The following is a 12,474-nucleotide window of genomic DNA, read 5'->3' as shown; positions in this document are numbered from 1 at the left end:
ATATGAGGAGAGACTGGATCGACTGGGCCTGTATTCATTGAAGTTTAGAAGGATGAGAGGGCATCTCATAGAAACATATAAAATTCTGACGGGACTGGACAGGTTAGATGCAGGAAGAATGTTCCCGATGTTAGGGAAGTCCAGAACCAGGGGACATAGTCTAAGGATAAGGGGTAAGCTATTTAGGACTGAGATGAGGAGAAACTTCTTCACTCAGAGAGTTGTTAACCTGTGGAATTCCCTACCGCAGAGATTTGTTGATGCAAGTTCATTGGATATATTCAAGAGGGAGTTCGATATGGCCCCTACGGCTAAAGGGATCAAGGGGTATGGAGAGAATGCAGGAAAGGGGTACTGAGGTGAATGATCAGCCATGATCTTATTGAATGGTGGTGCAGGCTCGAAGGGCCGAATGACCTACTCCTGCACCTATTTTCTGTGTTTCTATGTTATGAGAGAGAGACTTTTGTCCCCTCCCATTCTCAGCTCTCATACATAAGTACATAAGAAATAGGAGCAGGAGTAGGCCATTTGGCCCCTTGAGCCTGCTCTGCCATTCAATAAGATCATGGCTGATCTGATCATGGATTCAGCTCCATTTCCCTGCCCGCTCCCCATAACCCTTTATTCCCTTATCGCTCAAAAATCTGTCTATCTCCGCCTTAAATATATTCAATAACCCAACCTCCACAGCTCTCTGGGGCAGAGAATTTTATAGATTTACAATCCTTTGAGAGAAGAAATTCCTCCTCATCTCAGTTTTAAATGGGCAGTCCCTTATTCTGAGACTATGTCCCCTAGTTTTAGTTTCCCCAATGATTGGAAATATCCTCTCTGAATCCACCTTGTCGAGCCTCCTCATTATCTTATATGTTTCGATAAGATCACTTCTCATTCTTCTAAAATCCAATGTGTATCGGCACAACCTACTCAACCTATCTTCATAAGTCAATCCCCTCATCTTCTGAACAGCATCCAATGCAAGTATAACCTTCCTTTAATACGGAGACCAAAACTGTACACATTACTCCAGGTGTGGTCTCATCAATACCCTGTGTAGTTGCAGCAGGACTTCTCTGCTTTTATATTCCAAACTCTTGCAATAAAGGTCAACATTCCATTTGCCTTCCTGATTACTTGCTGTACCTGCCTACTAACGTTTTGTGTTTCATGCACAAGGACCCCCAGGTTCCTCTGTACTGCAGCACTTTACAATTTTTCTACATTTAAATTATAATTTGCTTTTCTATTTTATCTGCCAAAGTGGTTAACCTCACATTTTCCCACATTATACTCCATCTGCCAAATTTTTGCCCACTCACTTAGCCTGTCTATATCCCTCTGCAGATTTTTTGTGTCCTCCTCACAATTTGCTTTCCCACCCATCTCTGTCTCATCAGCAAACTTGGCTACATTACACTCAGTCCCTTCATCCAAGTCATTAATATAGATTGTAAATAGTTAAGGCCCCAGAACCGATCCCCACGACACCCCACTAGTTAATGTTTGCCAATCGGAAAATGACTCATTTCGCCCGACTATCAGTTTTCTTTTAGTTAGCCAATCCTCTATCCATGCTAATATATTACCCCCAACCCAGTGAACCTTGAGCAGTAACCTTTTATGTGGCACCTTGTCAAATGCTTTCTGGAAATCCAGATACACCACATCCACTGGTTCCCCCTCATCCACCCTGCTCATTACATCCTCAAAGAACTCCAGCAAAATTATCAAACATGATTTCCCTTTCATAAAAGAGATTTGGATAGGTTAAGCGAATGGGTGAAGGTTTGGCAGATGGAATACAATGTCGGAAAATGTGAGATCATCCACCTTGGGAAAAAAAAACAGTAAAAGGGAATATTATTTGAATGGGGAGAAATTACAACATGCTGAGATGCAGAGGGACCTGGGGGTCCTTGTGCATGAATCCCAAAAAGTTAGTTTGCAGGTGCAGCAGGTAATCAGGAAGGCGAATGGAATGTTGGCCTTCATTGCGAGAGGGATAGAGTACAAAAGCAGGGAGGTCCTGCTGCAACTGTATAAGGTATTGGTGAGGCCGCAACTGGAGTACTGCGTGCAGTTTTGGTCACCTTACTTAAAGAAGGATATACTAGCTTTGGAGGGGGTACAGAGACGATTCACTTGGCTGATTCCGGAGATGAGGGGGTTACCTTATGATGAGAGATTGAGTAGACTGGGTCTTTACTCGTTGGAGTTCAGAAGGATGAGGGGTGATCTTATAGAAACATTTAAAATCATGAAAGGGATAGACAAGATAGAGGCAGAGAGGTTGTTTTCACTGGTCGGGGAGACTAGAACCAGGGGGCACAGCCACAAAATACGGGGGAGCCAATTTAAAACCGAGTTGAGAAGGAATTTCTTCTCCCAGAGGGTTACGAATCTGTGGAATTCTCTATCCAAGGAAGCAGTTGAGGCTGGCTCATTGAATGTTTTCAAGTCACAGATAGATAGATTTTTAACCAATAAGGGAATTAAGGGTTACGGGGAGAGGGTGGGTAAGTGGAGCTGAGTCCACGGCCAGATCAGCCATGATCTTATTGAATGGCGGAGCAGGCTCGAGGGGCTAGATGGCCGACTCCTGTTCCTAATTCTTATGCTCTTATGTTAAAACCATGCTGCCTCTGCTTGATTGAATTATGCTTTTCCAAATATCCTTACTGCTTCCTTAATAATAGACTCCAGCATTTTCCCAACGACAGATGTTAGGCAAACTGGTCTTTCGTTTCCTGCTTTCTGTCTGCCTCCTTTTTTAAATAGGGGCATTACATTTGCGGTTTTCCAATCCGCTGGGATCTCCCCAGAATCCAGGGAATTTTGGTAGATTACAACAAATGCATCTACTATCTCTGCAGCCACTTCCTTTAAGACCCGAGGATGTAAGACATCAGTTCCAGGGGACGTCCGCCTTTAGTCCCATTATTTTACCGAGTACTACTTCTTTAATGATAGTGATTGTATTAAGTTCCTCTCTCCCTATAGTCCCTTGATTATCCACTATTGGGATGATTTTAGTGTCTTCTACCGTGAAGACCGATTCAAGGTTTTCCAAGAATTAAAATTCAGTCCAATGAATCAATCAATCGATATCTAAATTAGGCTTTCTATTTTACAGGATCACTCATTAAGTAATGTGAACTAGGTTTCCTCTGGTCACTGTGGCCTAGAAACAGATTAACTGGTCTTTATCACATTGCTGTTTGTGGGAGCTTGCTGTGCGCAAATTGGTTGCCACATTTTCCACATTACAACAGTGTCTACATGCCAAAAGTACTTAATTGGCTGTAAAGCGCTTTGAGATGACCGGTGGTCATCAAAGGCACTATATAAATCCAAGTCTTACTTTTTTCTTTCTTGGGGAAGGAACCATGTCAAGAGAACGATGGCAACCAGCTTCAGAGAGTTTAAGAGCATCTTTTCTTTTGTGCTGCACAATCTAACTGCAACTATGAAGTTTGCCCTCACATTGACCAGTGGGCACTGCGCAAGATATCGAAAAAATCTCCCACACTTTGCCCAGTGTTGCAAATGTACGCGCTGTAGCTGCAGTTATATTTGTGCAGGATTCGCTGGCAATGTGAATTGGCTGCCATTCAAATAGCTGACCGTTCAAATAGCTGACTACAAACGAGCATGGCTGGGATGACCCACACCAAATCGAAATGAAAGGTTCGGCAGCCCTGGTGATCAACTCATTAACAGCTATCTTTATTTATGTCACAGGTTACTCCCTTGGGCCTACCTGGAATGCAGTTATTACCCATTCGCAATCAGCAGTGAATAATTTAGCTGATGCCAGCACCACTGTAAAATCCTTTCAGTCTGTGAAATTTTTCTTTGAGAAATTACTGATAATGATTTGCTTCAGACTTATAGATAAATGTTAATGCTCAGCATTAGATTTCACTCAGAATTTATCTCCACGTTTAAGTCAGTTAAATAAAAACAATGAAAGCCATGCAAAAATAAAGAGCTTTACGTTAAGTACAATATAGAAAAATGGCTGGTTGACTAAAATAGACCCACAATAATCTTCCTTTACTGTGAACAACAATAAATGAAAACTGTCAAAACTGTGTAGCATATTCTTTGAAAGATTAACAAATTTATGGTTAGCATTTTTAACATTTAGCTGTTGTTCTTCTCCTCAACTCCTTTGCTACAAAGTCACTCTCCGACAAATCTTATCTCCTCCCTGCACCTTTATTAGTTTCAAATGAAGAAAAAGAAAGACTTGCATTTATATAGCATCCATTATGTCCAAAGGACATCCCAAAGTGCTTTGCAGCAATGAAGTACTTTTGGAGTGTAGTCATTGCTGTAATGTAGGAATCATAGCAGCCAATTTGCACACAGCAAGCTCCCACAAACAACAATGTGATAATGACCAGATCATCTGTTTTTTTGTTATGTTCATTGAGGGATAAATGTTGGCCAAGACACTGGGAATAACTCCCCTGCTCTTTTTTGAAATAGTGCCATGGGATCTTATAAGTTCACCTGAGACAATGGACAGGGCCTCAGTTTAACGTCTCATCCAAAAGATGGCACCTCCAACAGTGCAGCACTCCCTCAGCACTGCACTGGAGTGTCAGCGTAGAATCTTGTGCTCAAGTCTCTGGAGTGGGTCTTGAACCGATAACCTTCTGACTGAGAGGCGAGGGCACTACCCACTGAGCCACGACTGACATAAGACTCATCACACAGTTCCCTTCTCGAATTCGGTCTTTCCCAGAACTCAAAATTGTGGGCTCTATGGGGGCAATTTTCGGTTTCAGTGCACATCAGGTGGGAGGGGCATGTGCTGCCCCTGCCCAAAGGAGTTAGCGTGAGGCTCCTGTTACAATACTGAGTTACTTTCTCAATGAGTTCTGTGTCTTGCCCTCAATCATTCATTCTGACTATCTGGTGATAATCCTGTGTGAAGAAATACTTCCGGACATCTGTCCTAAATTTGCTCGTCGCACCCCCAAATCTGTGCTCTCAAGTCCTGCTGTTTCTGAAAGTATTGCTTTTTCTATTCCATGAATTTATCGTATTATTGTTAAGATCTCCCCGCATAGCCGTCTTTTTACAAGTAACTGTTGCTAATCTCTTTCTTTCCCAATTCTCTCTCTCTCTGTCACTCAAGTTCACATGTTTTTGGCCACCACCTTCATTCAGTCTGAATCAAAGTGGGCTCCAGCTGTACCGGCATACCTGTGACTGGAGTAGAAATTGCTGACAGCAGTGACAGAAGAGCATGCACGAAAAAAAGAAACAAAAAAGGGGAACAGAATTAACATGACAGCTGACAGTCTAAAAAAAATTTTGCTAATTGATCTATGTTCAGCCTGTAATCTGACCTGCAGCAGATTTAGATGAGGATCACTGAATGGCCAAATGACATGTTGATTAGGAACGTGTTCCATTCAACACTCCGTACAGGATAAATATCTCCTTACTCTGTATTCACAGTGCAGTTGTTATTTTACATGTAAATAGCTTCACATTCACCACCAGATTGGTGTGATTTTTCCCCACTGACTGATAATTCTAATTCAAACTCCACTAAAGCCAGATCCAGCAGATTATTTTTTTTTGGACTGATACTGGCACAGTCATGAATTCGTCACCCAAGTACAATTGTTATACACTAGAATCGGATTTGTTGCACACGTGAATCATGCATCACCATCAGAACAAGCGGACAGTGACTACAGCAAATGTCACCGTGTCGCTGTAAGTCTAAGGATGCCAGCTGCAAGAAGTGGCTAAGCCAAAGGTATAGCACGCAGTCAAATTCCAATAATTCCCTTTCCATAGCAGGTTCTCTCATTTCTTATGTAATAACGCAAAGCATGGGTCTTTACAGCATAAGACGTGCAAAGCATTGGCAGGCAGCTGAGTTAAATGGGATTCATAAAACTCGAGTGGTTGCATCAGAAAGTCTAAACACAAAATAAAATCTATAATACAGTAATGATCAGGAGAAATTCTTTTTTCTTTTACATGGATCAGAGAGATAGCTGACCTTGAATTCACCACTCTCATCTTTTGGTATGAGCAAAATGAACAACTGTTTCTTTCAGAAGGAATTTGCACAAACTGATTCATCGATAGCCTACCAGAAATGACCAAATTCACATCAACCTTCCCGAGGCCCCTTCCATTTTAACTGTTGTTTTTCAAATGCTGCTGTTTTGTAAGCCTCTTATATCATGTCAGTTAAAGTTCTTACTTCTGATAGTATTAATAAAAACTATTACACATAATCTTGAAGCAGTATCTCTTTGACTAATGTGTACATCTCGATTTCATTTACTATTAAGTGCTACAGGCGATGTCTTCAATGATTATGATTTTACAACGGCAGGATGCACAGTGTTCTTTAAAAACCCTCAATAACTTTATTGGTAGATGGTACAATAGAAATTGTTAGCACCGAAGGAGACCATTCAGCCCATCGTGTTATTTTTAATTGTTCTAGGATGTGGGCATCGCTGGGTAGGCCAGTATTTATTGCCCATCCCTAATTGCCCTTGAGAAGGTGGAAGTGAGCCGCCACCTTGAACCTATATTCCACTGCAGTCTGTGTAGTGAAGGTACTCCCACATTGCTGTTAGGGAGAGAGTTCCAGGATTCTGACCCAGCAATGATGAAGGAACGGAGATATATTTCCAAGTCAGGATGATGTGTGACTTATGAGGGGAACTTGCAGGTGATGGTGTTGGCTCTTCATTGGAGCAATCCAAAATGGATGTTAGTGCCCCGCTCTCTTACCACATCACTGTATCGTCCTCTACTTCAAATAGTTATCCAGTATCTGAGCTGTAGATACCTGGAAGGTCTGAGGTTTGATCCTTTTTCTGCACACAATTACCTGATCTGAGATGAGGCAGTGGTAGGGCTGCTGCAATTTGGCCACAGCATCTTTATGCTCATGAGGGAAAACTCGGACAGAGTTGCTGCTTCTGGACACTATGCAAAAAGCACTGCTGGAAGTCTATCTCCACCTTAAATATATTCCATGACCCAACCTCCACAGCTCTCTGGGATAGAGAATTTCAAAGGCTCACGACCCTCTGAGAGAAGAAATTCCTCCTCATTTCCGTTTTAAATGTGCGACCCCTTATTCTGAAACTATGACCCCTAGTTCTAGATTCCCCCATGAGGGTAACCATCCTCTCTGTATCTATCCTGCCAAGTCCCCTCAGAATCTTATACGTTTCAATAAGATCACCTCTCACTTTTCTAAATGTGTATAGGCCCAACCTTTCTTCATAAGACAACCCCTTCATCTCAAACAACCTTGGCCTTGAAGGTATGCTGTGCGATAAGCTCCCGTCTCTTCCACTTTTAGGGAAAATGTACTCCCATGGATTAATCCCTCTGCTAAATAGTGGAGAGGAAGTTCAGGCGAAGTGTGTGTAAATAATGGGCTGGATTTTCTGATGTGAAAGGCAGTGTTCAGGTCTCCTGCGCCCCTTCGGTCCCTTTTTGTGGCGGTGCTCAGCAGCACAGCCGGGAAGATTTGCAACACCTCTCGTTGCGACATCGGCAGGAATTTGGACTTTTGCCTGTTCTGTCCACCAGGAAGTGCGCCCGCAGTGACCGCCTGGGAAATCAGTGGGGTCCAGCATAGCTGGCGGTGGTGAGGAAGGTAAAGCAGTCCAAAGGTAAGTGCGAATGTTTGTTCTTTTAATTTTTTCAGCGATTGTGTTGTGCTGGCGTGGGCAATGTTTTGGGAATGTTTTTGTGGATTTTTTTTAAAGGTTCCCTCCCCCCCCTGCCCCTCCCCTGAGGTCTCTCTCCGAGCACTCATGGCCCGGCACTTTAGATTGCGAGTTTCCCATTTTTGTACAACACCTCCCGTTGTGCTGCATCCCCTGACACAGGGCCCAGATGTCAAAACTTCCTTACCAAAGCGCAGACTATTCCTGGTCGGTAACTTTTCCGCTCCATTTCCGTTTTAGCTCCGAAAACAGAAAAGCTTAAAATCTAGCCCAATATCTCTCAGCATCAATTTAAAAGCCTTAAATAACTAGTGTCAAAACAATGCCTGTACCCCGACATTTAGTTGACGTGTTGTACAGGTCCAACGTCCCGAATCCGGAACTCCGAAAACCAGAATTGTCCAATAAACGGACATTTTGCACAGAGCTGATGGAGTTGTCCGAAATCCGGAATTATTGTCTGAAAACCGGAGATTTTTGAGCAAAACCCGAAATCGGTCAAGGATTCCAGACAAGAAAATCAAGTCTGAAATCCGGAATCCTCGACCGAATCGGTGCCAGATTTTGAGTTTTGCCAGATTTCGGACCTCGCAGCTCAAAACCCGGCACGGAACAGGCCGAGGATTCCGGATTTCAGATTATTGATTTTCTTGTCTGAAATCCGGAAAAACCCAAAAACTAGAATGGACTCAATCCTGAGGATTCCGGATTTCGGATGTTATACCCGTACCACCAAAAGTTTTTTTGTTAATGAAATGAAGCCCCAGCTTCCTGAGTGCAGTGTGTTTGTTGAAGATATCACCTACCTACAATGTACAACCATAGGCCCAGCATCTGGAGGGTTGCAGGCTTTGACTCGTCGCAAGAAGGCCAGGAACGGCGTTGGGTGCTCGGGAACTCCGTGATCAGGCCATGCTGTGAACTGGAATTGTCGTACTTCCCTCTTTTCACTGGAGCCAATCTATTGGGACATAGGTGATTTTATTAACAGAGCAATGAGTCTATTCAGAATAACCAAAAAAAAAAGCTTTATTTTGGCCATGATAATAGATGATGATTTCCACACTGACGTACACAATAACATCTTGATGCCTGTCATTTTGTCGATCAAATTACACTGCTTGTTGTCTTAATGAATTAAATTTAGATTTGCCCTCCTGGTTTTTACTACCTCAAATCCAATTTAAACAGAGAAAATGCGGATATCTGATCTGCCGATGTCAGGCTGTGGTAATGTACTTTCTTCGAATGAACTAAATTGAATCTGTGAGCATGTGAATGTATAAAGGGAATCATTAGAACAACGAATTTCTGCAGCCACAAATTCTTGCAGAAGAGGGTAACAGTGTGTGTGTGTGAGACACCTTCCTCACATGGTTCACACGTGGCTCAAATGGAGAAGTCCTTTCTTTAACATCGCCTCCAACAATACGGTAATGACATTTCAGAAGAACAGATGCACTTTGTTGTTGACAGGGATCATCAAGAATATGCCCTTTCTTAAGCCTATCCAGGGTCACAATTTGTTCTGTAAATGCAACAGTCTAGAATTGCCGACTAGCAGAGAAGGCAGCTAATCTAAGATGGAATATTTTTACAAAATTATTCATAGAATGGCACAGCACAGAAGGAAGCCATTCGGCCCATTGTGCCTGTGCTGGTTCTTTGGTAGAGTTTTCCAATTGGTCCCACTCCCTGGCTCTTTCCCCATAGCCCCGTCAATATTCTCTTCAAGTAAATATCCAATTCTCTTCTTGAAAGTTACTATTAAATCTGCTTCCACCACCCTTTCAAGCAGTGTATTCGAGATCACAACTCGCTGTTTAAAAAATGTCTCCTTCATGTCGCCTCTGGTTCTTTTGCCAATCACCTTAAGAGGTGCTTCTTAATTTCACTCCCGAATGGCCAGGCTCTAAGTTTTAGATTATGTCCCCTTGTTCTGGATTTCCCCACCAGTGGAAATAATTGATCTATATCTACCCTATTTAATCCTTTTATCATTTTGAACACTTTGATTAGATCACCCCTCAATCTTCTGCACTGGTAGGGGGCCCAATCCAGTGGTGTGACAGTCCTGTCCCAGAAACATCAGGGGGGCCAAAAAGACTCAACCAATTGTTTCACATTTTCAGGGGACCTGACCAGTAATCAGACCAGGTGAGCCCCACTGGCAGGAGGTTGGTGCACCTTATTCATTCGACATACTGGCATTGCCAGGCCAGCTACGAGGAAAAGCCTGAGTGTCCCTTGCTCTGCCCCAAATAAGAAAGTGTGCATTCATGACCTAGTCATGGCCGCTGATCAGCTGGCAGACATTAATAGTGAGGCTGAAGCTGACTTTTGCTGATGAACACACTCTATCCACTACTTTGTTAGTGAAGTGCAGCTGCCACTGTGAAACAACAGTTGTGGGTGGGGCAAGTGGCAGAGACGCTGCTGAGTAGGAGATCCTGCCCATAAACTACAACAAACTTTTCATCTAAATCTGAAGGAGAAGTCCACCTTGGCAGCAGACACCTTTCCTCATGCCCAGCAGTTAAAGACCATTACAGACTTACTGGCCCTGAAATTGCGGCCTCTCCAAAGGCCCCGCAAGATCCGGGTTTAGGCGCGCGAAGCGAATGTGCCTAAACCCGCCACTTGCGCTGTGTCAAAATGTCTTTTAACAGATTGTGCACCTCCCCGGGAGAAGAGCCTTCGCGGGTGGAAATTTGGGCTATTTGCCCAACTCCTGCCCAGTGAATGTCCTTCAAACTCTTAGGCCTGGTAAAAGTATAAGAGTTTTAATAGATAGAAAAAGCACATTTTTATATTAAAAACCCTGTCCAGGAAAGTTTATTTTTAACACTTATAAAACATTTTTTAGAAATTCAAAAAATAATTTTTCTCTAAAACATTTAATTTAATGCAACTTCTATTAATTTTAAAAAAGTGAAGTGTATTTTTTATTTATGTTTGTGTTTTATTTGTTTTTAGGGGTATTCTCATTGATAGTAAGCTCCCATTACTATGAATGAGAATACTACATTGTGATTGGTGATCCAGGCCCACGCGATCCCAGGAAGAGCTTACGTTCCTGTAATATGTGGGCCTCTGCGCTTGGCTGCGCATCTAGGCTTTGGAGCCGAAGTTGAAGCGAGACCTCCAGGTACATTCAGATTTTTATTTTTGGTTGGAGGCATCGGTCTGCGGGAAGCCTCCGACTGCAATATTTGGCAATATTATGCATTTTACATTACAATGGTACAGTCCTCCTGTTGTTATAAAACAGTGCATCTTCTGGCTTACCATTAACAACGCCAGTGAAAATCGCCAAATTCACAACTAATTATGGAAGTCAAGTTGCTCCATGCACACTAGATGTTTATTACAGACTTGCTACCCCTGACAATGAGTATATCAAGAGTAGAATGTAACCCATCAATAAACACATGAATTTAGAAGACCTGGCATTGAAATTCCTTCTGTCAATAATTTAAGCTTAAAAAGTCCTTGTGAATAAAAAATCAAAAATGCCACTTAAAATCTGCTCTACAGAATGGGATCTTGCCCCACTGATGGTTGTCTCTCATGGATCCAAACACTCCAACTGGGAGCCCAACAGACCGCACGTGGTCCAGAAGGCCAGTGATTGCTCAGCATAAAAGAACCAAATAATTGCATCTCAACGTAAATATGAGGGAGGCCATTCAGCTCATCCTTGCGTAGAAACCTGCAATCTCTTTCACAGCATCCAACTGCCTCTCAAATGATTAGAATCCTTGCCTGTACTACTCCCCCACATTCCAGGTACGATGACTTTCTGTATGAAGAAGTACTTCTTGACATCAGCTCTGAATTTGTCTTTTACCAGTTGTACTTGTGTCCTCTTGTCCTGCCGGTGTGACTTAACTTGAAACAGCGCTCAAGATTAAAATTCTCTATTCCACTTAGTATCTTATATACCTCTATAACGGCCCCTCTCATTTGCCTCCTTTCAAGGCTAAAGAGTCCATTTTTCTTCCAGCTAATTTCTGGTATAGAGTACTGCACTCTCTCTATGATTCAATAGATGTTGAGGCTGTGTTTAACATAGAAAATAGGTGGAGTAGGCCATTCGGCCCTTCTAGCCTGCACCACTAGTTTCTCACAGAAGTAAATAGTATTTTGATTAGTAGCTGGGTTCACTGCATTAAATTAGGATCAAACTTGGTTATAAATGTTAAAGCAGCAAAGAAGATTTTCTTTATTTTCGAAAAAAAATCATTAGCTTTAAAGAGAATAAAAGATATACCTTGTCTAATGTTAATGTTCTAACGCAGTAGGTTGCTAGTTCAACCGTGTCCTGCAGGGTGACTTGGATTAATCCAAAGGTTTCTGTCCCTCTAGAAGGCCAATACTGGTCACATTTCACCTGTAAGAATAAAAGAAAAGACTTGCATTTATAGAGCACCTTTCATGACTACCAGACGTTCCTAAGTGCTTTATAGCCAATGAAGTACTTTTGAAGTGTAGTCATTGTTGTAATGTGTGAAACGCGGCAGCCAATTTGCACACAGCAAACTCCCATAAACAGCTCTGTGATAATGACCAGATGCACTGTTTTTTTTGTCATGTTGATTGAGGGATAAATATTGGTCAGGACACCGGGAATAACTTCAGTGTTTTTCTTCGAAATAGTGCTTTGAAATAGTGCCATGGAATCTTTTATATCCACCTGATAGATCAGACAGCGCTCCCTCAACACTGCCCCGTGCCC

General features: G+C 42.4%; 1 protein-coding gene across 10 annotated transcripts in view; it reads right to left on the bottom strand.

The window, feature by feature from the left end:
- Window positions 1-12,474, bottom strand: part of LOC139270224 (receptor-type tyrosine-protein phosphatase delta-like) — a 2,930,110-nt gene that overhangs the window by 43,385 nt on the left and 2,874,251 nt on the right. For all 10 annotated transcript variants that reach the window (XM_070888421.1, XM_070888423.1, XM_070888432.1 and 7 more), the window contains 2 exons: window positions 12,010-12,129; window positions 8,543-8,697 (listed from right to left, as the gene is read on the bottom strand). In XM_070888421.1, coding sequence (XP_070744522.1) covers window positions 8,543-8,697; window positions 12,010-12,129 — 275 coding nt within the window. The remainder of the gene's footprint in view (window positions 1-8,542; window positions 8,698-12,009; window positions 12,130-12,474) is intronic.

The sequence above is a fragment of the Pristiophorus japonicus genome, chromosome 1, assembly GCF_044704955.1.
Source record: "Pristiophorus japonicus isolate sPriJap1 chromosome 1, sPriJap1.hap1, whole genome shotgun sequence".
Taxonomy (NCBI): Eukaryota; Metazoa; Chordata; class Chondrichthyes; family Pristiophoridae; genus Pristiophorus; species Pristiophorus japonicus.
This window is presented reverse-complemented; position numbering and strand designations above follow the sequence as displayed.